This window comes from Anastrepha ludens, chromosome X (genome assembly GCF_028408465.1).
Source record: "Anastrepha ludens isolate Willacy chromosome X, idAnaLude1.1, whole genome shotgun sequence".
Lineage (NCBI taxonomy): Eukaryota > Metazoa > Arthropoda > Insecta > Diptera > Tephritidae > Anastrepha > Anastrepha ludens.
Genome location: NC_071503.1, coordinates 25,161,832 through 25,186,247, shown reverse-complemented (window position 1 = coordinate 25,186,247; position 24,416 = coordinate 25,161,832). Strand labels below are relative to the sequence as shown.

General features: G+C 33.8%; 1 protein-coding gene across 1 annotated transcript in view; it reads right to left on the bottom strand.

Moving 5' to 3' along the window:
• LOC128869829 (uncharacterized) overlaps positions 1-24,416 on the bottom strand; it is a 92,689-nt gene that overhangs the window by 23,859 nt on the left and 44,414 nt on the right. The window contains exons 5-6 of the mRNA XM_054112431.1: positions 13,018-13,269; positions 3,498-3,749 (exon numbers count right to left, since the gene is read on the bottom strand). Of these exons, the coding sequence (XP_053968406.1) occupies positions 3,498-3,749; positions 13,018-13,269 (504 nt within the window). The remainder of the gene's footprint in view (positions 1-3,497; positions 3,750-13,017; positions 13,270-24,416) is intronic.

The window sequence follows — 24,416 nt, the reverse complement described above, 5'->3', positions numbered from 1 at the left end:
TTATTGACTATTTATATACATATGTAGATACTCTTGGTTGTTTATTTTTATATGCAGTTGTGCATATCAGATTGTATTGGATTTAGATGGACGAAATTAGTTGTCAATCACGTCCACTTTTCATGAAAAATAAAAGAAAATATGGTATCATTCAGTGGCTAAAAATTCTGAAACATTTAACAAACTTCGGTAGCTGAGGAGAGTTTGCAGTTTTATAAAGTAATTTGCTAAAAAATTTGAAAATCTGGACTTCTTAGCTCAATTTAAAAAAACATTAATTAAAAAAAAATATATCCGAACTCAAAAACCATTTAAGAAATCATAAGATAAGTGTGCGTAATTTACAGATTCGTCAGTATATGCAGTGATCAATATTATTGAAGATTTAACTGTCATTACTTTCCAATATGTAAGATTTTAATTTAATCTCATATTAAATATTTTCAGAGGCCTTAATCTTCTTTACATCTAGCAATTAAAAAACAGTATTACGCGAACTTTTGAAATGTTTTATTGCATGTTTATTGTTGTTTTTTATCTTAAATCATTATTATAATAGGAAGTGTAATATGTATTTAATTTAGTTATTGAAGAAAAATCTACCAAAAAACCTAATTTTTTAGAAATTTGTTGATATGAAGTTTAAAGTTGGCATCCCTGGTAAGAATTCATGAATAATTGCTCTCTCATTCAGGATACAAACATAGGCACAACTTGCTCAATTTTTCTGTTTCTTCCCTGTGCTTTGTTATCCCCCTTCACCTAGAACTTTTAGCACGCAGAAGCACACGCTGCTGCACAGTGCAAACGTGCTGAGTCTGCCCGTCACTAATCTAAAAAAACTAAAGGAAAATAATAATGATCAAGTAATGATTTATGAAGTTTTCAATGAAAGAATTAACAACATTACAACATTAGGAAATCAATTACTAAATTCGATAAGAAAAGACAATTATGTAATAAGTACCTCTGAATCTGGAAAGTAAAATAGGAATTAATAAACATTAAGTACGTAATTAAATGAGCTATAATTGGAATTATGAATACAATGTTGTTGAATAAAAAAGAAATTGAGACAGCAATCATCAAATTAAAAGAAGAAAGAATGCCATTTGCATCAGTAGAAGAAGCATTAGGATATGCAAAAGTTAACGTAATAATTAACGTAATCGTGAATTTTATATTTGGTAAAAATACCACTAACAAACAATATTACTTATAAGAATATTATAATAAGATCAGTTAAGAGAAATAAAGAAATTACTAAACTTGATTTTGAAAAAATACTAAAAGACAAAAATGATATATGTATATAGAATAAAGAATAAATGTATGAAATAAAAAGTAATAAAAATTTGTGAGAGAAATAACATAATTGATATTAGTAACAACACCTGCATCCTCAAATACTAAGTAGTAGAAAATCATTTTGCACAATAAGTAATAATCAATACATACCAACAATCGAGGAAATACAGCCCGGAATAGTCTTACTAAACGACTTCAATGGAACACTAAAAACGGAAAAAGAGCAGTGAACAATTACTGGTACTTATCTAATCAAGTTTCACAACACATCATTGAGCATCAATAACGAAACATTCACCAATATCGAAATGTCTACGATCATACAGCCAACACCGCAAGAAAGGGAACGCATCAACATTTTATCATTAAAGCCCTCAACGAACTACATATTAACAACACGAAAAAGATAAATCTGTTAAGAACAGATTCGACAATAAACAAGAGTGCAATGCTAGGACTAGCAATAATCTACACAGCAATAAAATAACCTTCAAATTTTGGATAAAACCCACATCAAAAATAATCATCCAAGAAGTACCAACGGAAACATTCAAATAAGTCTACATAACGTCCAGCACCTTACCGAATCGCCCAGATGCATCAATTAACACAAATAATAACCAACTAGGAAACGTCGTTAGTTATTCATATCTTCGACTACATGACCTACCCTATTTCTAATAAGACGATCGAGGACAATCGTTTTTAAGAAAGGAGGAGTTAACGCTACTGAATGCTGAAAGTTCATCCACTACACGCGTTTCCGTTGCTCGACCTTCTCGCTGACATTGTGTCTGCAATAAACCATGTGAACGGCAACAAGCGAAATTCCGCGAATATGATCACGCGGCTAAGTTAGCTTTAAGAAATTTTGTAAAGTTCAGTTCAAATTTGAGAGTTGTGAAATAAAGACGGAGCTTGCTCCGTAAAAAACTATTTTTAACCCTCTCATGCCCGAATTAAAATGGGCTCGGCTAAAATTTTTTTGAGTAGATATATAAGATAGGATTAACATCAATATTAACTGTTCAAAATTTCAAGGTCCTAGGTGCCCTGGTTCAAGAGCTACAGGATGTTGCGTATATGCAACATTGGGCAATGGTGGTATATATTTAAAAACAAGTTTATTTCTTTTACAAATGCCGTTAATTTATATTTTATGTATGATAAGACACGAAACAGTTTTTTTGGGGATTGGAACACAAGTGCACATTACATTTGCGGCATTTACAGCTTGGAAACCCGTGCATACTCTACATCTGCCTCTTGTTCCTCATTCCGGCCAATGATTATAACCGCCAAGTCGTAGTGATTTTGGTGGGTCTTCAATATAAGCTCTTTTATAGGGATTTGATTCACATCCTGTAGAAGCAGCTGGTGATGATGGAGCTGGTGATGCTGGAGAAGATGGTGCAGTTCCTGAATTCATTATCAAAAGGAGTGATGATGGACGACCTCTCCGTTTGGCGACAGCTGTAGTTTGACTTGCGTTCAAAAGTTCGGCAGCAACATCCAATTGAAAATTTATAAGCGGCATATACTTTGATTCGCCGTTTGTATGTGCAATGTCTCTGCGGTACAACAACCAATTGTTTACTAAACTCGAATTTATGCACCAGTATACTATACGCATGTACCATTTATTTGAGCGGTGGTTGATTTTGTACAATTCAAGCAGCATGTCTGCAAGATCAACCCCTCCCATGTGTTTGTTGTACCATTACATAATTTGAAACCAGTTGTACGCTCTTATTATCATACCAACGGCAAGCAATCAAGTTGTGCGTTGCTTCAAATCTGAAATCGCTTGATCCACGTCCTCGCTTTTGAAGGATTTTCTCACTGCTTAGATCACAATTTTTCAATCGGTTGCTTCGAATTGTACCAACGGCCAGTATGCCTTTTTATTTTAGAGCACACATCAAGCTTATTGCAGAAAACCAATTGTCACAAAACAGTTTGAAATTTTGGTTTACTGGCATATTGGATGATAAAAAAAGCACAATATCTGGTGATATTCCCAGGCCATAAGTCTTGCACGTTCCTTCTCCAATGTACAGATTAAAATCATATAGAATCCCGGACACACCAGCTCTCGTAAACATTTTGGAACCCCACTTGTGGGGCTTCAATGGCAGATACTGCTTCAAATTCCACTTCCAACTATTGAAAACTATTTTTGCCAGTACCTCCTGTGCAACGATTTCATTTTCATTCAAATCTTCAACATCTTTGCTTCCAATAATTTGGTCAGTCAAACCAACTTCCACATTTTCAGCTCTGTTATCTAAATATTTCAATGTTTTCTCTATAATTTCCTCCATATTTTGATCTTCTTCTTCATCAATTTCATCGTCAGCCGAATCATCCCAATCAAATTTGGCAAATCTTTCAATCTCAGCTTGAGTCAGACCTTTTGGGCGCATCTTAGAAAGTCTATACTGAAATAAATTATATTTTTCGAAAGTTACCACAATACACTAATGTTGCATATACGCAACACGAAAATAACAAAATTATTACAGACAAACTAAATAATATTTTGATGTAGGGTTTTTTTTCTAAATACTCTCTTACCTTTCTATATTCAGGTAGTAATGTTGGTTTCAGGATGAAATAATTATTTTAATTATTTTTTTCCACTTTTTTAAAACACTGTTTTTTCGCAAAATCAATTTTTCAACTTCTCGCTCACAAATATAGCTACAGAGTGAAAGCGTGTACAGCTGACTGCCAAACAACTTGCTGTTTGCTCTCTCAACACAGTAAGCTATAATTTAAAAGAAAATTCAAAACAATAACTAGAAAATAACGGGAGTTAGAGGCTCGGAAACACAATGTTGCGTATATGCAACATCGGGCATGAGAGGGTTAAATAAATTAATGTAGTAATAAAACTCTCTGTAGATTTTCTTTCATTTTGTAAATATAGCGTAATATATAATTTTTCTCGTTTGTCTCTACGAAGTAGCATATGCGATCCATTTTTAGCTTCCTTATCGGTTACTTCGTCTTATATGCAATCAGGGTATCTCGAATACATGCAATCAGCGGGTTTACGTTAATTGGGTTCTGTATCGCCATTATTGTTGAGAGGCTATCGGTGCATATGGTATATTTTCATTTTGTCGTTACCGCCCATTTTGTTGCTTCTTTTACAGCATAGGCTTCAGCTGAGAAAATAGAGCAGAAGGCTGAGCACATTAGTTCGTCTTCCAAAAAAGAGGAATGTAGAGCCTATGGGAGGTGTTTGCTAGTTTTTAAGCACTTTGGTTTTATATCAAGATCGAGATGCGCTGTCTTTTGAACAACACGATGGATAGCTGATTGCTTTTTTATATGCCGTTTTCGCATAAGCGCTTGTGTTACTTTGTTGTGTATCCTACAACAATGAGTATAAAAAAGTTTAGGTATCAGTCGTAATGTGCTCAATTCGAGTCTTTCTTGGATATGTGGCATGCCAGTTTCTGCAAGTACAGGGTGAACGATATGAAGTGTTACCTATTGAAAACACCATAACTTTTTTTTGTGAAATTAGCTTTTATTGATTTCAAAGGCAAAATTGTTCAAAAATGATTACAGTTTTAACATATCGCACTTGTTACGTTAAAGCGTAACAACTCAAAATCTGAACATTTTCAGTAGAGACGAAAAACTGTTTCCGTAAATATTAATAATATATTACAAGGAAAAAAATATGTAATTGCCCGAAAATATCATTAAAAACAATATAACGGTTGTTTCATTCTTATTTGTTTAGTAGTTGCTCTAAAATAACAAATTTTTGAGTTGTTACTCTTTTCCTGAAATTTTTTTATACACTTAGTGGTGTTATTTTGAGTTGTCTCTGTTTAACTGAAAATTCTCACTAGAATTGATAAATATTATTTATAACTTACAGGAATGCCAATTTATTGATGTTTAATAAAAATTACACTGGATCACAAATTTCAACTTTTCAACTGGCTGTAAACCAGTGTTATTAACATTTATTCATTTCCAGTAATTCGAAACAAAAGTTATTGCTTATTAAAAAAAATATCAATGAATTAAACTTAAATTAAGTGTCTATTAAGTTTTTATAGTACGTCTCATAAAAACTCTTTGGAATAATGTTCTTTTGGACCAGGTCTCCTATATCTCGTTTTTTAACTTCTGATAAAGCAAATTTTCCAAATAAATATAATTTTTTTAGGAAATTATTGTCATTTCTCTTTATTATGAAAATATTGGTATGGCTGAATTACGCATAAAACAAAATTTCGGCCAAATGACCGCCGCGGCTTCGGCAGCACACCTCCATCCGATGGTCCAAATTTTCGATGACGCTGAGGCATAATTGAGGTTCTATGCCGTTAATGTGCCGAATTATCTCATCCTTTAGCTCTTGAATTTTTGCTGGCTTATCGACGTACACCTTTTCTTTCAAATAACTCCAAAGAAAGAAGTCAAGTCAGATGATCTTGGCGGCCAATTGACATCGCTGCGTCGTGAGATTATTCGGCCATCAAATTTTTCGCCCAAACGAGCCATTGTTTCGTTAGCTGTGTGACAAGTGGCACCGTCCTGTTGAAACCACATATCGTCCACATCCATATCTTCCAATTCGGGTCATAAAAAGCTCGTTATCATCTCACGATAACGAACACTATTCACAGTAACTGCCTAACCGGCCTCATTTTGGAAAAAATACGGTTCAATGATGCCGCCGGCCCATAAACCGCACCAAACAGTCACTCTTTGTGGGTGCATTGGTTTTTCGGCAATCACTCTTGGATTATCATTCGCCCAAATGCGGCAATTCTGCTTATTGACGAATCCACTGAGGTGAAAATGTGCCGCATCTCTGAAGATGATTTTCTTCGATATGCATTTTGATTTGAACGTCCGTTTTCATAATAGGCCTGAATAACTTTATCGCATTGCTCCATTGTGTATCTTTCCATGGCTCAAATTAGGTTAGTCTGAAATTGAAAAATTTTAAATGAAATGCAGGAAACAGCTTGACGTTTAGGTGTGGTTCACATTCAACATCGGCCCTTAAAATTTAACCACCCTTTAGAAACAATATGACAAACAGCAAGGACATCCTACTAATACTAACCATATTCATCATGACGACCACTAGCTTAACAGACATGGAAATACTAAACTTCTCGAAAAATCATGTTATAACGATCAATGACGGACAATCTAAAATACAGGGGACATTCCAGATAATACACCATATTGACCTGGACCAATACGACAATTTTTTAAAAGACGTACTAACCTACCTCAACAAGAATATTAGTAATACTTTCAAACATAAAACCAAAACCGGAATTTAGAAATAAGAGAGCAATAAATGCATTAGGTACGGCATGGAAGTACATTGCTGGTACTCCTGATCGCGAAGATTTTGAAATGAATAAAGATCTAAACTAGGGACGGGCAGCAGAGTGGCACGCTCGCAGCAGAGCGTGCTAGCAAAGTACCAGATGAGGGGGCGACAAACTTACATCAGAAGGGTAAGCAATAGGCGTGTACGTTTATTAATCTCTTCTGAGCAACGCATATGTGTTTCTAAAAAAGGGAGTGAAGCTTTGCCAATGGCAAAGTTACCAGATAAGGGGACTTCATTCCATGTTAGGGGATTTTGAAGTGTTGGGATTTGCTAGATCGTTCATATTAAATAATAAAATGCTTTTGGTTTTTTTTTATTGCAAACGCTTCTTTGAATATTAACATCATCTTTGCAAATTTCTATTTTATTTACATTTATAATTTTTGTAATCAAGAAGCATAGGCGACTTTATAATCAAGAAGTTTGAACATTCGCATGTCAAAGTTTCATAGTTGCTAAACTATGTGGAGAACAATTTGTACTGACAAATCGGTGCATATTTTTCTGAATGAAAAAATTGTCTTCGTTTACGTATAAGTGTGTATGTATATCGTATGTTTTTATGTTAAGGGGTTATACGCAGTTATGACTTTCAAAAAAATCGATTTTTTTTATTGCATTTTTGTAATGTACATGTATTGAAAAGTATACGCACGAAATTTGAAGTAGATCTAAGCAATACTTTCGGAGTTATACCTAAATATGTAGAGATGCCTCGACACGTTTTAAGGTAGGTATTGAAACTTTAAACGTGTTTTTTTCAAAACGGCATTTTTCAAGTCGGTGTACACGATATCTCGAAAACGGCTTGTTTGATCGGTCAACCGTTTTAACTCAATCTTTAAAGATACATTTTCTAGCAATTAATCGTCCCTTTTGTAAATCTGATACTTATTTTCCAGTTTATAATCAATTTACGGCCAAATTTTAACGTAAAAATCGAGATCATTTCTTTTAAAAGCTGCCATTTTGTGAAAATTCACTATTTTGATTAGCCGAACGATTAATTACTAGATAATCTAATATACAATATTAACAAAATTTGTTTGGTTTTTTGATTTCAGATAATCCAATCCTGAGTTACGATGTACACCGTAAATCGTCTTTTTTTAAAGGAGGTTCCAGAAATCGCCTGCAGCGCGCTCTATAATCAACATTTTCATAAGTAAAAAATTTTGTTACGTTCTTGAAGGATGCTTTTATAACCGTCAAAAATTTTCAAATTTAAATATTCTGAACTTTCTTCAGCAGAAATCCTTGACAACCCGTCTTTTATTTGCTTCATAACTGCGTATAACCCCTTAATGCATTTTTATAAAGAAATGCTGGTCACAACAGCAAACAGTAATCTCAACCAGCCATGTTTTATTTAAACAATGCATGTTATACATTTAATGTTGTTAAAAAGGACAATTTAGTTACCTGACATTGGTGGGAAAACATGTTTCCATTAAAAAAATACGGGATGTTTTCAAAAATCATTGGGGAAATTATCTTAGTAGAGTGGATATTCTTGGTGACTACTTACTTGCTCTCATATTCAAATCACACGCATATGGCAATGCGCACAGTATGACAAAGTACACAAAAATGATTAGAGAAATTTGTTTGATACCATGGAAAACAGCGGATTTTTTTCTAAAAAAAATTGGAGGAAACGTGTTAAAAGTGGGCCTACCTGGTGGCTACAAGGTCTCATGTTCGGCTACATGCAGATTACATTGTGTATTGTATGACAAAGTACATACACATTTTTTAATTTTAAATAAATAGTTCTTATTTCGAAATATCTTTTTCAACATTTAAAATAAAATATTTTCGAATGAAAGCTTTTCATAACTAGTAAAATAATGTTTGCTCAAAAGAATAAAGGATAAATATATGTTAAAATTTATTATTGTTTTTTTGTTAGTAACTCTATATGAAATCGCTGTGATTGATTTTATATATATATATATATAATTGGCGCGTACACCCTTTTCGGGTGTTTGGCCGAGCTCCTCCTCCTATTTATGGTGTGCGTCTTGATGTTGTTACACAAATGGAGGGACCTACAGTTTCAAGCCGATTCCGAACGGCAGATATTTTTAAGAGGAGCTTTTTCATGGCAGAAATCCACTCGGAGGTTTGCCATTGCCTGCCGAGGGGCGACCGCTATTAGAAAAATGTTTTTCCTAATTTTGTTGTTTTCACCGAGATTCGAGCCAACGTTCTCTTTGTGAATTCCGAATGGTAGTTCACACCAACCCATTCGGCTGCGGCGGCCGCCCTTTTAATTGCGATTCTGTAATATCCGCCATTTCATCTACTCGTCTGCTTATAGTTCTACGAGATAAGCACATACCCTCATATTTCGGTTATTCTGAAGGGGACAAAATTCCTATTGCTTTTAATATACAAGACTTCACCAATTCGCCATCCGAAAATGCACCATTCTCACGAACAAGGTTTAACGCGATTTCATAAGTTGCACGCTTTGCATCTACAACGTAATCTTCGCTTTCCTAAGAAATTTAAAAAAATTTTAATAATTTAGATGTATGTTTTTGTCGGCAGTTGAACACTGTGCACTTTGTTTTGACGTTCGCCGTTTCAAATTTTTAAATAATATAGAATTTTCAACACTGCATCCACACCATACAAATACACTTAATATTAGTGGTTTTTTATGCGACAATAATATGTAACTTACGGTCTCAAAAAATATCGTCGAAATGTGAAGAAAACACGAAAAAACTGATTTTATTTATGAAATGTCAAAACTTATGAGTAAGAGTTGCCGTAGTTGTTAAATGTGGGAATCAATTTTGGAGATTGTTGATTTTATTATTGACTATTTATATACATATGTAGATACTCTTGGTTGTTTATTTTTATATGCAGTTGTGCATATCAGATTGTATTGGATTTAGATGGACGAAATTAGTTGTCAATCACGTCCACTTTTCATGAAAAATAAAAGAAAATATGGTATCATTCAGTGGCTAAAAATTCTGAAACATTTAACAAACTTCGGTAGCTGAGGAGAGTTTGCAGTTTTATAAAGTAATTTGCTAAAAAATTTGAAAATCTGGACTTCTTAGCTCAATTTAAAAAAACATTAATTAAAAAAAAATATATCCGAACTCAAAAACCATTTAAGAAATCATAAGATAAGTGTGCGTAATTTACAGATTCGTCAGTATATGCAGTGATCAATATTATTGAAGATTTAACTGTCATTACTTTCCAATATGTAAGATTTTAATTTAATCTCATATTAAATATTTTCAGAGGCCTTAATCTTCTTTACATCTAGCAATTAAAAAACAGTATTACGCGAACTTTTGAAATGTTTTATTGCATGTTTATTGTTGTTTTTTATCTTAAATCATTATTATAATAGGAAGTGTAATATGTATTTAATTTAGTTATTGAAGAAAAATCTACCAAAAAACCTAATTTTTTAGAAATTTGTTGATATGAAGTTTAAAGTTGGCATCCCTGGTAAGAATTCATGAATAATTGCTCTCTCATTCAGGATACAAACATAGGCACAACTTGCTCAATTTTTCTGTTTCTTCCCTGTGCTTTGTTATCCCCCTTCACCTAGAACTTTTAGCACGCAGAAGCACACGCTGCTGCACAGTGCAAACGTGCTGAGTCTGCCCGTCACTAATCTAAAAAAACTAAAGGAAAATAATAATGATCAAGTAATGATTTATGAAGTTTTCAATGAAAGAATTAACAACATTACAACATTAGGAAATCAATTACTAAATTCGATAAGAAAAGACAATTATGTAATAAGTACCTCTGAATCTGGAAAGTAAAATAGGAATTAATAAACATTAAGTACGTAATTAAATGAGCTATAATTGGAATTATGAATACAATGTTGTTGAATAAAAAAGAAATTGAGACAGCAATCATCAAATTAAAAGAAGAAAGAATGCCATTTGCATCAGTAGAAGAAGCATTAGGATATGCAAAAGTTAACGTAATAATTAACGTAATCGTGAATTTTATATTTGGTAAAAATACCACTAACAAACAATATTACTTATAAGAATATTATAATAAGATCAGTTAAGAGAAATAAAGAAATTACTAAACTTGATTTTGAAAAAATACTAAAAGACAAAAATGATATATGTATATAGAATAAAGAATAAATGTATGAAATAAAAAGTAATAAAAATTTGTGAGAGAAATAACATAATTGATATTAGTAACAACACCTGCATCCTCAAATACTAAGTAGTAGAAAATCATTTTGCACAATAAGTAATAATCAATACATACCAACAATCGAGGAAATACAGCCCGGAATAGTCTTACTAAACGACTTCAATGGAACACTAAAAACGGAAAAAGAGCAGTGAACAATTACTGGTACTTATCTAATCAAGTTTCACAACACATCATTGAGCATCAATAACGAAACATTCACCAATATCGAAATGTCTACGATCATACAGCCAACACCGCAAGAAAGGGAACGCATCAACATTTTATCATTAAAGCCCTCAACGAACTACATATTAACAACACGAAAAAGATAAATCTGTTAAGAACAGATTCGACAATAAACAAGAGTGCAATGCTAGGACTAGCAATAATCTACACAGCAATAAAATAACCTTCAAATTTTGGATAAAACCCACATCAAAAATAATCATCCAAGAAGTACCAACGGAAACATTCAAATAAGTCTACATAACGTCCAGCACCTTACCGAATCGCCCAGATGCATCAATTAACACAAATAATAACCAACTAGGAAACGTCGTTAGTTATTCATATCTTCGACTACATGACCTACCCTATTTCTAATAAGACGATCGAGGACAATCGTTTTTAAGAAAGGAGGAGTTAACGCTACTGAATGCTGAAAGTTCATCCACTACACGCGTTTCCGTTGCTCGACCTTCTCGCTGACATTGTGTCTGCAATAAACCATGTGAACGGCAACAAGCGAAATTCCGCGAATATGATCACGCGGCTAAGTTAGCTTTAAGAAATTTTGTAAAGTTCAGTTCAAATTTGAGAGTTGTGAAATAAAGACGGAGCTTGCTCCGTAAAAAACTATTTTTAACCCTCTCATGCCCGAATTAAAATGGGCTCGGCTAAAATTTTTTTGAGTAGATATATAAGATAGGATTAACATCAATATTAACTGTTCAAAATTTCAAGGTCCTAGGTGCCCTGGTTCAAGAGCTACAGGATGTTGCGTATATGCAACATTGGGCAATGGTGGTATATATTTAAAAACAAGTTTATTTCTTTTACAAATGCCGTTAATTTATATTTTATGTATGATAAGACACGAAACAGTTTTTTTGGGGATTGGAACACAAGTGCACATTACATTTGCGGCATTTACAGCTTGGAAACCCGTGCATACTCTACATCTGCCTCTTGTTCCTCATTCCGGCCAATGATTATAACCGCCAAGTCGTAGTGATTTTGGTGGGTCTTCAATATAAGCTCTTTTATAGGGATTTGATTCACATCCTGTAGAAGCAGCTGGTGATGATGGAGCTGGTGATGCTGGAGAAGATGGTGCAGTTCCTGAATTCATTATCAAAAGGAGTGATGATGGACGACCTCTCCGTTTGGCGACAGCTGTAGTTTGACTTGCGTTCAAAAGTTCGGCAGCAACATCCAATTGAAAATTTATAAGCGGCATATACTTTGATTCGCCGTTTGTATGTGCAATGTCTCTGCGGTACAACAACCAATTGTTTACTAAACTCGAATTTATGCACCAGTATACTATACGCATGTACCATTTATTTGAGCGGTGGTTGATTTTGTACAATTCAAGCAGCATGTCTGCAAGATCAACCCCTCCCATGTGTTTGTTGTACCATTACATAATTTGAAACCAGTTGTACGCTCTTATTATCATACCAACGGCAAGCAATCAAGTTGTGCGTTGCTTCAAATCTGAAATCGCTTGATCCACGTCCTCGCTTTTGAAGGATTTTCTCACTGCTTAGATCACAATTTTTCAATCGGTTGCTTCGAATTGTACCAACGGCCAGTATGCCTTTTTATTTTAGAGCACACATCAAGCTTATTGCAGAAAACCAATTGTCACAAAACAGTTTGAAATTTTGGTTTACTGGCATATTGGATGATAAAAAAAGCACAATATCTGGTGATATTCCCAGGCCATAAGTCTTGCACGTTCCTTCTCCAATGTACAGATTAAAATCATATAGAATCCCGGACACACCAGCTCTCGTAAACATTTTGGAACCCCACTTGTGGGGCTTCAATGGCAGATACTGCTTCAAATTCCACTTCCAACTATTGAAAACTATTTTTGCCAGTACCTCCTGTGCAACGATTTCATTTTCATTCAAATCTTCAACATCTTTGCTTCCAATAATTTGGTCAATCAAACCAACTTCCACATTTTCAGCTCTGTTATCTAAATATTTCAATGTTTTCTCTATAATTTCCTCCATATTTTGATCTTCTTCTTCATCAATTTCATCGTCAGCCGAATCATCCCAATCAAATTTGGCAAATCTTTCAATCTCAGCTTGAGTCAGACCTTTTGGGCGCATCTTAGAAAGTCTATACTGAAATAAATTATATTTTTCGAAAGTTACCACAATACACTAATGTTGCATATACGCAACACGAAAATAACAAAATTATTACAGACAAACTAAATAATATTTTGATGTAGGGTTTTTTTTCTAAATACTCTCTTACCTTTCTATATTCAGGTAGTAATGTTGGTTTCAGGATGAAATAATTATTTTAATTATTTTTTTCCACTTTTTTAAAACACTGTTTTTTCGCAAAATCAATTTTTCAACTTCTCGCTCACAAATATAGCTACAGAGTGAAAGCGTGTACAGCTGACTGCCAAACAACTTGCTGTTTGCTCTCTCAACACAGTAAGCTATAATTTAAAAGAAAATTCAAAACAATAACTAGAAAATAACGGGAGTTAGAGGCTCGGAAACACAATGTTGCGTATATGCAACATCGGGCATGAGAGGGTTAAATAAATTAATGTAGTAATAAAACTCTCTGTAGATTTTCTTTCATTTTGTAAATATAGCGTAATATATAATTTTTCTCGTTTGTCTCTACGAAGTAGCATATGCGATCCATTTTTAGCTTCCTTATCGGTTACTTCGTCTTATATGCAATCAGGGTATCTCGAATACATGCAATCAGCGGGTTTACGTTAATTGGGTTCTGTATCGCCATTATTGTTGAGAGGCTATCGGTGCATATGGTATATTTTCATTTTGTCGTTACCGCCCATTTTGTTGCTTCTTTTACAGCATAGGCTTCAGCTGAGAAAATAGAGCAGAAGGCTGAGCACATTAGTTCGTCTTCCAAAAAAGAGGAATGTAGAGCCTATGGGAGGTGTTTGCTAGTTTTTAAGCACTTTGGTTTTATATCAAGATCGAGATGCGCTGTCTTTTGAACAACACGATGGATAGCTGATTGCTTTTTTATATGCCGTTTTCGCATAAGCGCTTGTGTTACTTTGTTGTGTATCCTACAACAATGAGTATAAAAAAGTTTAGGTATCAGTCGTAATGTGCTCAATTCGAGTCTTTCTTGGATATGTGGCATGCCAGTTTCTGCAAGTACAGGGTGAACGATATGAAGTGTTACCTATTGAAAACACCATAACTTTTTTTTGTGAAATTAGCTTTTATTGATTTCAAAGGCAAAATTGTTCAAAAATGATTACAGTTTTAACATATCGCACTTGTTACGTTAAAGCGTAACAACTCAAAATCTGAACATTTTCAGTAGAGACGAAAAACTGTTTCCGTAAATATTAATAATATATTACAAGGAAAAAAATATGTAATTGCCCGAAAATATCATTAAAAACAATATAACGGTTGTTTCATTCTTATTTGTTTAGTAGTTGCTCTAAAATAACAAATTTTTGAGTTGTTACTCTTTTCCTGAAATTTTTTTATACACTTAGTGGTGTTATTTTGAGTTGTCTCTGTTTAACTGAAAATTCTCACTAGAATTGATAAATATTATTTATAACTTACAGGAATGCCAATTTATTGATGTTTAATAAAAATTACACTGGATCACAAATTTCAACTTTTCAACTGGCTGTAAACCAGTGTTATTAACATTTATTCATTTCCAGTAATTCGAAACAAAAGTTATTGCTTATTAAAAAAAATATCAATGAATTAAACTTAAATTAAGTGTCTATTAAGTTTTTATAGTACGTCTCATAAAAACTCTTTGGAATAATGTTCTTTTGGACCAGGTCTCCTATATCTCGTTTTTTAACTTCTGATAAAGCAAATTTTCCAAATAAATATAATTTTTTTAGGAAATTATTGTCATTTCTCTTTATTATGAAAATATTGGTATGGCTGAATTACGCATAAAACAAAATTTCGGCCAAATGACCGCCGCGGCTTCGGCAGCACACCTCCATCCGATGGTCCAAATTTTCGATGACGCTGAGGCATAATTGAGGTTCTATGCCGTTAATGTGCCGAATTATCTCATCCTTTAGCTCTTGAATTTTTGCTGGCTTATCGACGTACACCTTTTCTTTCAAATAACTCCAAAGAAAGAAGTCAAGTCAGATGATCTTGGCGGCCAATTGACATCGCTGCGTCGTGAGATTATTCGGCCATCAAATTTTTCGCCCAAACGAGCCATTGTTTCGTTAGCTGTGTGACAAGTGGCACCGTCCTGTTGAAACCACATATCGTCCACATCCATATCTTCCAATTCGGGTCATAAAAAGCTCGTTATCATCTCACGATAACGAACACTATTCACAGTAACTGCCTAACCGGCCTCATTTTGGAAAAAATACGGTTCAATGATGCCGCCGGCCCATAAACCGCACCAAACAGTCACTCTTTGTGGGTGCATTGGTTTTTCGGCAATCACTCTTGGATTATCATTCGCCCAAATGCGGCAATTCTGCTTATTGACGAATCCACTGAGGTGAAAATGTGCCGCATCTCTGAAGATGATTTTCTTCGATATGCATTTTGATTTGAACGTCCGTTTTCATAATAGGCCTGAATAACTTTATCGCATTGCTCCATTGTGTATCTTTCCATGGCTCAAATTAGGTTAGTCTGAAATTGAAAAATTTTAAATGAAATGCAGGAAACAGCTTGACGTTTAGGTGTGGTTCACATTCAACATCGGCCCTTAAAATTTAACCACCCTTTAGAAACAATATGACAAACAGCAAGGACATCCTACTAATACTAACCATATTCATCATGACGACCACTAGCTTAACAGACATGGAAATACTAAACTTCTCGAAAAATCATGTTATAACGATCAATGACGGACAATCTAAAATACAGGGGACATTCCAGATAATACACCATATTGACCTGGACCAATACGACAATTTTTTAAAAGACGTACTAACCTACCTCAACAAGAATATTAGTAATACTTTCAAACATAAAACCAAAACCGGAATTTAGAAATAAGAGAGCAATAAATGCATTAGGTACGGCATGGAAGTACATTGCTGGTACTCCTGATCGCGAAGATTTTGAAATGAATAAAGATCTAAACTAGGGACGGGCAGCAGAGTGGCACGCTCGCAGCAGAGCGTGCTAGCAAAGTACCAGATGAGGGGGCGACAAACTTACATCAGAAGGGTAAGCAATAGGCGTGTACGTTTATTAATCTCTTCTGAGCAACGCATATGTGTTTCTAAAAAAGGGAGTGAAGCTTTGCCAATGGCAAAGTTACCAGATAAGGGGACTTCATTCCATGTTAGGGGATTTTGAAGTGTTGGGATTTGCTAGATCGTTCATATTAAATAATAAAATGCTTTTGGTTTTTTTTTATTGCAAACGCTTCTTTGAATATTAACATCATCTTTGCAAATTTCTATTTTATTTACATTTATAATTTTTGTAATCAAGAAGCATAGGCGACTTTATAATCAAGAAGTTTGAACATTCGCATGTCAAAGTTTCATAGTTGCTAAACTATGTGGAGAACAATTTGTACTGACAAATCGGTGCATATTTTTCTGAATGAAAAAATTGTCTTCGTTTACGTATAAGTGTGTATGTATATCGTATGTTTTTATGTTAAGGGGTTATACGCAGTTATGACTTTCAAAAAAATCGATTTTTTTTATTGCATTTTTGTAATGTACATGTATTGAAAAGTATACGCACGAAATTTGAAGTAGATCTAAGCAATACTTTCGGAGTTATACCTAAATATGTAGAGATGCCTCGACACGTTTTAAGGTAGGTATTGAAACTTTAAACGTGTTTTTTTCAAAACGGCATTTTTCAAGTCGGTGTACACGATATCTCGAAAACGGCTTGTTTGATCGGTCAACCGTTTTAACTCAATCTTTAAAGATACATTTTCTAGCAATTAATCGTCCCTTTTGTAAATCTGATACTTATTTTCCAGTTTATAATCAATTTACGGCCAAATTTTAACGTAAAAATCGAGATCATTTCTTTTAAAAGCTGCCATTTTGTGAAAATTCACTATTTTGATTAGCCGAACGATTAATTACTAGATAATCTAATATACAATATTAACAAAATTTGTTTGGTTTTTTGATTTCAGATAATCCAATCCTGAGTTACGATGTACACCGTAAATCGTCTTTTTTTAAAGGAGGTTCCAGAAATCGCCTGCAGCGCGCTCTATAATCAACATTTTCATAAGTAAAAAATTTTGTTACGTTCTTGAAGGATGCTTTTATAACCGTCAAAAATTTTCAAATTTAAATATTCTGAACTTTCTTCAGCAGAAATCCTTGACAACCCGTCTTTTATTTGCTTCATAACTGCGTATAACCCCTTAATGCATTTTTATAAAGAAATGCTGGTCACAACAGCAAACAGTAATCTCAACCAGCCATGTTTTATTTAAACAATGCATGTTATACATTTAATGTTGTTAAAAAGGACAATTTAGTTACCTGACATTGGTGGGAAAACATGTTTCCATTAAAAAAATACGGGATGTTTTCAAAAATCATTGGGGAAATTATCTTAGTAGAGTGGATATTCTTGGTGACTACTTACTTGCTCTCATATTCAAATCACACGCATATGGCAATGCGCACAGTATGACAAAGTACACAAAAATGATTAGAGAAATTTGTTTGATACCATGGAAAACAGCGGATTTTTTTCTAAAAAAAATTGGAGGAAACGTGTTAAAAGTGGGCCTACCTGGTGGCTACAAGGTCTCATGTTCGGCTACATGCAGATTACATTGTGTATTCTATGACAAAGTACATACACATTTTTTAATTTTAAATAAATAGTTCTTATTTCGAAATATCTTTTTCAACATTTAAAATAAACTATTTTCGAATGAAAGCTTTTCATAACTAGTATAATAATGTTTGCTCAAAAGATTAAAGGATAAATATATGTTAAAATTTATTATTGTTTTTTTTGTTAGTGACTCTATATTGGGAGACACCTCTTGCGCTGCAGCTAAACGCAATATATTTCTTAAATTAGTATCGGATAGTCGATTTCTTAACCTAACCTTATTAAGTTTTTTAAGGTGGGCATCAACTCCTCGGATAAAAACCGCTAATTGGGCTATGTCGGATATATCTGTGCTTTCGTCAATTGCCAATGAAATCGCTGTGAATGATTTTATATATATATATAATTGGCGCGTACACCCTTTTCGGGTGTTTGGCCGAGCTCCTCCTCCTATTTGTGGTGTGCGTCTTGATGTTGTTACACAAATGGAGGGACCTACAGTTTCAAGCCGATTCCGAACGGCAGATATTTTTAAGAGGAGCTTTTTCATGGCAGAAATCCACTCGGAGGTTTGCCATTGCCTGCCGAGGGGCGACCGCTATTAGAAAAATGTTTTTCCTAATTTTGTTGTTTTCACCGAGATTCGAGCCAACGTTCTCTTTGTAAATTCCGAATGGTAGTTCACACCAACCCATTTGGCTGCGGCGGCCGCCCTTTTAATTGCGATTCTGTAATATCCGCCATTTCATCTACTCGTCTGCTTATAGTTCTACGAGATAAGCACATACCCTCATATTTCGGTTATTCTGAAGGGCACAAAATTCCTACTGCTTTTAATATACAAGACTTCACCAATTCGCCATCCGAAAATGCACCATTCTCACGAACAAGGTTTAACGCGATTTCATAAGTTGCACGCTTTGCATCTACAACGTAATCTTCGCTTTCCTAAGAAATTTAAAAAAATTTTAATAATTTAGGCTTAAGAATTTGTATATACTTTTCCTTTCTTCTCCTACATATTTATCATAGGGCATTGTGATTCTCCGTTTACATATTTGCATAAAAAAGTTACATTCCACTTCGGATTAAAATTTAACAATGTTCTTTTATTTGAGGTCATGCTGAACCAATTGTTTAATCGATGAAATATTTTATTTAACTTTGTTTATGTAAATTAAAAATTAAAACAGAGTAATATATTACACATTAGAAATAAATGTAAGTTTTTGTCGGCAGTTGAACACTGTGCACTTTGTTTTGACGTTCGCCGTTTCAAATTTTTAAATAGAATTTTCAACACTGCATCCGGTTTTTTATGCGACAATAATATGTAACTTACGGTCTCAAAAAATATCGTCGAAATCTGAAGAAAACACGAAAAAACTGATTTTATTTATGAAATGTCAAAACTTATGAGTAAGAGTTGCCGTAGTTGTTAAATGTGGGAATCAATTTTGGACATTGTTGATTTTATTATTGATGATTTATATACATATGTATATACTCTTGGTTGTTTATTTTTATATGCAGTTGTGCATATCAGATTGTATTGGATTTAGATGGACGAAATTAGTTGTCAATCACGTCCACTTTTCATGAAAAATAAAAGAAAATATGGTATCATTCAGTAGCTAAAAATTCTGAAACATTTAACAAACTTCGGTAGCTGAGGAGAGTTTGCAGTTTTATAAAGTAATTTGCTAAAAAATTTGAAAATCTGGATTTCTTAGCTTAATTTAAAAAACATTAATTTAAAAAAAATATATCCGAACTCAAAAACCATTTAAGAAATCATAAGATAAGTGTGCGTAATTTACAGATTCGTCAGTATATGCAGTGATCAATATTATTGAAGATTTAACTGTCATTACTTTCCAATATGTAAGATTTTAATTTAATCTCATATTAAATATTTTCAGAGGCCTTAATCTTCTTTACATCTAGCAATTAAAAAACAGTATTACGCGAACTTTTGAAATGTTTTATTGCATGTTTATTGTTGTTTTTTATCTTAAATCATTATTATAATAGGAAGTGTAATATGTATTTAATTTAGTTATTGAAGAAAAATCTACCAAAAAACCTAATTTTTTAGAAATTTGTTGATATGAAGTTTAAAGTTGCCATCCCTGGTAAGAATTCATGAATAATTGCTCTCTCATTCAGGATACAAACATAGGCACAACTTGCTCAATTTTTCTGTTTCTTCCCTGTGCTTTGTTATCCCCCTTCACCTAGAACTTTTAGCACGCAGAAGCACACGCTGCTGCACAGTGCAAACGTGCTGAGTTTGCCCGTCACTAATCTAAAAACACTAAAGGAAAATAATAATGATCAAGTAATGATTTATGAAGTTTTCAATGAAAGAATTAACAACATTACAACATTAGGACAAATTCGATAAGAAAAGACAATTATGTAATAAGTGAAATACCTCTGAATCTGGAAAGTAAAATAGGAATTAATAAACATTAAGTACGTAATTAAATGGGCTATAATTGGAATTATGAATACAATGTTGTTGAATAAAAAAGAAATTGAGACAGCAATCATCAATTTAAAAGAAGAAAGAATGCCATTTGCATCAGTAGAAGAAGCATTAGGATATGCAAAAGTTAACGTAATAATTAACGTAATCGTGAATTTTATATTTGGTAAAAATACCACTAACAAACAATATTACTTATAAGAATATTATAATAAGACCAGTTAAGAGAAATAAAGAAATTACTAAACTTGATTTTGAAAAAATACTAAAAGACAAAAATGATATATGTATATAGAATAAAGAATAAATGTATGAAATTAAAAGTATTGTAATAAAAATTTGTGAGAGAAATAACATAATTGATATTAGTAACAGCACCTGCATCCTCAAATACTAAGTAGTAGAAAATCATTTTGCACAATAAGTAATAATCAATACATACCAACAATCGAGGAAATACAGCCCGGAATAGTCTTACTAAACGACTTCAATGGAACACTAAAAACGGAAAAAGAGCAGTGAACAATTACTGGTACTTATCTAATCAAGTTTCACAACACATCATTGAGCATCAATAACGAAACATTCACCAATATCGAAATGTCTACGATCATACAGCCAACACCGCAAGAAAGGGAACGCATCAACATTTTATCATTAAAGCCCTCAACGAACTACATATTAACAACACGAAAAAGATAAATCTGTTAGAACAGATTCGACAATAAACAAGAGTGCAATGCTAGGACTAGCAATAATCTACACAGCAATAAAATAACCTTCAAATTTTGGATAAAACCCACATCAAAAATAATCATCCAAGAAGTACCAACGGAAACATTCAAATAAGTCTACATAACGTCCAGCACCTTACCGAATCGCCCAGATGCATCAATTAACACAAATAATAACCAACTAGGAAACGTCGTTAGTTATTCATATCTTCGACTACGTGACCTACCCTATTTCTAATAAGACGATCGAGGACAATCGTTTTTAAGAAAGGAGGAGTTAACGCTACTGAATGCTGAAAGTTCATCCACTACACGCGTTTCCGTTGCTCGACCTTCTCGCTGACATTGTGTCTGCAATAAACCATGTGAACGGCAACAAGCGAAATTCCGCGAATATGATCACGCGGCTAAGTTAGCTTTAAGAAATTTTGTAAAGTTCAGTTCAAATTTGAGAGTTGTGAAATAAAGACGGAGCTTGCTCCGTAAAAAACTATTTTTAAATAAATTAATGTAGTAATAAAACTCTTTCTGTAGATTTTCTTTCATTTTGTAAATATAGCGTAATATATATTGTAATTTTTCTCGTTTGTCTCTACGAAGTAGCATATGCGATCCATTTTTAGCTTCCTTATCGGTTACTTCGTCTTATATGCAATCAGGGTATCTCGAATACATGCAATCAGTGGGCTTACGTTAATTGGGTTCTGTATCGCCATTATTGTTGAGAGGCTATCGGTGCATATGGTATATTTTCATTTTGTCGTTACCGCCCATTTTGTTGTTTCTTTTACAGCATAGGCTTCAGCTGAGAAAATAGAGCAGAAGGGTGAGCACATTAATTCGTCTTCCAAAAAAGAGGAATGTAGAGCCTATGGGAGGTGTTTGCCAATTTTTAAGCACTTTGGTTTTATATCAAGATCGAGATGCGCTGTCTTTTGAACAACACGATGGATAGCTGATTGCTTTTTTATATGCCGTTTTCGCATAAGCGCTTGTGTTACTTTGTTGTGTATCCTACAACAATGAGTATAAAAAAGTTTAGGTATCAGTCGTAATGTGCTCAATTCGAGTCTTTCTTGGATATGTGGCATGCCAGTTTCTGCAAGTACAGGGTGAACGATATGAAGTGTTACCTATTGAAAACACCATAACTTTTTTTTGTGAAATTAGTTTTTATTGATTTCAAAGGCAAAATTGTTCAAAAATGATTACAGTTTTAACATATCGCACTTGTTACGTTAAAGCGTAACAACTCAAAATCTGAACATTTTCAGTAGAGACGAAAAACTGTTTCCGTAAATATTAATAATATATTACAAGGAAAAAAAGATGTAATTGCGCGAAAATATCATTAAAAACAATATAACGGTTGTTTCATTCTTATTTGTTTAGTAGTTGCTCTAAAATAACAAATTTTTGAGTTGTTACTCTTTTCCTGAAATTTTTTTATACACTTAGTGGTGTTATTTTGAGTTGCCTCTGTTTAACTGAAAATTCACACTAGAATTGATAAATATTATTTATAACATACAGGAATGCCAATTTATTGATATTTAATAAAAATTACACTGGATCCCAAATTTCAACTTTTCAACTGGCTGTAAACCAGTGTTATTAACATTTATTCATTTTCAGTAATTCGAAACAAAAGTTATTGCTTATTAAAAAAAATATCAATGAATTAAACTTAAATTAAGTGTCTATTAAGTTTTTATAGTACGTCTCATAAAAACTCTTTGGAATAATGTTCTTTTGAACCAGGTCTCCTATATCTCGTTTTTTAACTTCTGATAAAGGCAAATTTTCCAAATAAATATAATTTTTTTAGGAAATTATTGTCATTTCTCTTTATTATGAAAATATTGGCTGAATTACGCATAAACAAAATTTCGGCCAAATGACCGCCGCGGCTTCGGCGGCACACCTCCATCCGATGGTCCAAATTTTCGATGACGCTGAGGCATAATTGAGGTTCTATGCCGTTAATGTGCCGAATTATCTCATCCTTTAGCTCTTGAATTTTTGCTGGCTTATCGACGTACACCTTTTCTTTCAAATAACTCCAAAGAAAGAAGTCAAGTCAGATGATCTTGGCGGCCAATTGACATCGCTGCGTCGTGAGATTATTCGGCTATCAAATTTTTCGCCCAAAACGAGCCATTGTTTCGTTAGCTGTGTGACAAGTGGCACCGTCCTGTTGAAACCACATATCGTCCACATCCATATCTTCCAATTCGGGTCATAAAAAGTTCGTTATCATCTCACGATAACGAACACTATTCACAGTAACTGCCTAACCGGCCTCATTTTGGAAAAAATACGGTCCAATGATGCCGCCGGCCCATAAACCGCACCAAACAGTCACTCTTTGTGGGTGCATTGGTTTTTCGGCAATCACTCTTGGATTATCATTCGCCCAAATGCGGCAATTCTGCTTATTGACGAATCCACTGAGGTGAAATTGTGCCGCATCTCTGAAGATGATTTTCTTCGATATGCATTTTGATTTGAACGTCCGTTTTCATAATAGGCCTGAATAACTTTAACGCGTTGCTTCATTGTGTATCTTTCCATGGCTCAAATTGAGTTAGTCTGAAATTGAAAAATTTTAAATGAAATGCAGGAAACAGCTTGACGTTTAGGTATGGTTCACATTCAACATCGGCCCTTAAAATTTAACCACCCTTTAGAAACAATATGACAAACAGCAAGGACATCCTACTAATACTAACCATATTCATCATGACGACCACTAGCTTAACAGACATGGAAATACTAAACTTCTCGAAAAATCATGTTATAACGATCAATGACGAACAATCTAAAATACAGGGGACATTCCAGATAATACACCATATTGACCTGGACCAATACGACAATTTTTTAAAAGACGTACTAACCTACCTCAACAAGAATATTAGTAATACTTTCAAACATAAAACCAAAACCGGAATTTAGAAATAAGAGAGCAATAAATGCATTAGGTACGGCATGGAAGTACATTGCTGGTACTCCTGATCGCGAAGATTTTCAAATGAATAAAGATCTAAACTAGGGACGGGCAGCAGAGTGGCACGCTCGCAGCTGAGCTTGCTAGCAAAGTACCAGATGAGGGGGCGACAAACTTACATCAGAAGGGTAAGCAATAGGCGTGTACGTTTATTAATCTCTTCTGAGCAACGCATATGTGTTTCTAAAAAAGGGAGTGAAGCTTTGCCAATGGCAAAGTTACCAGATAAGGGGACTTCATT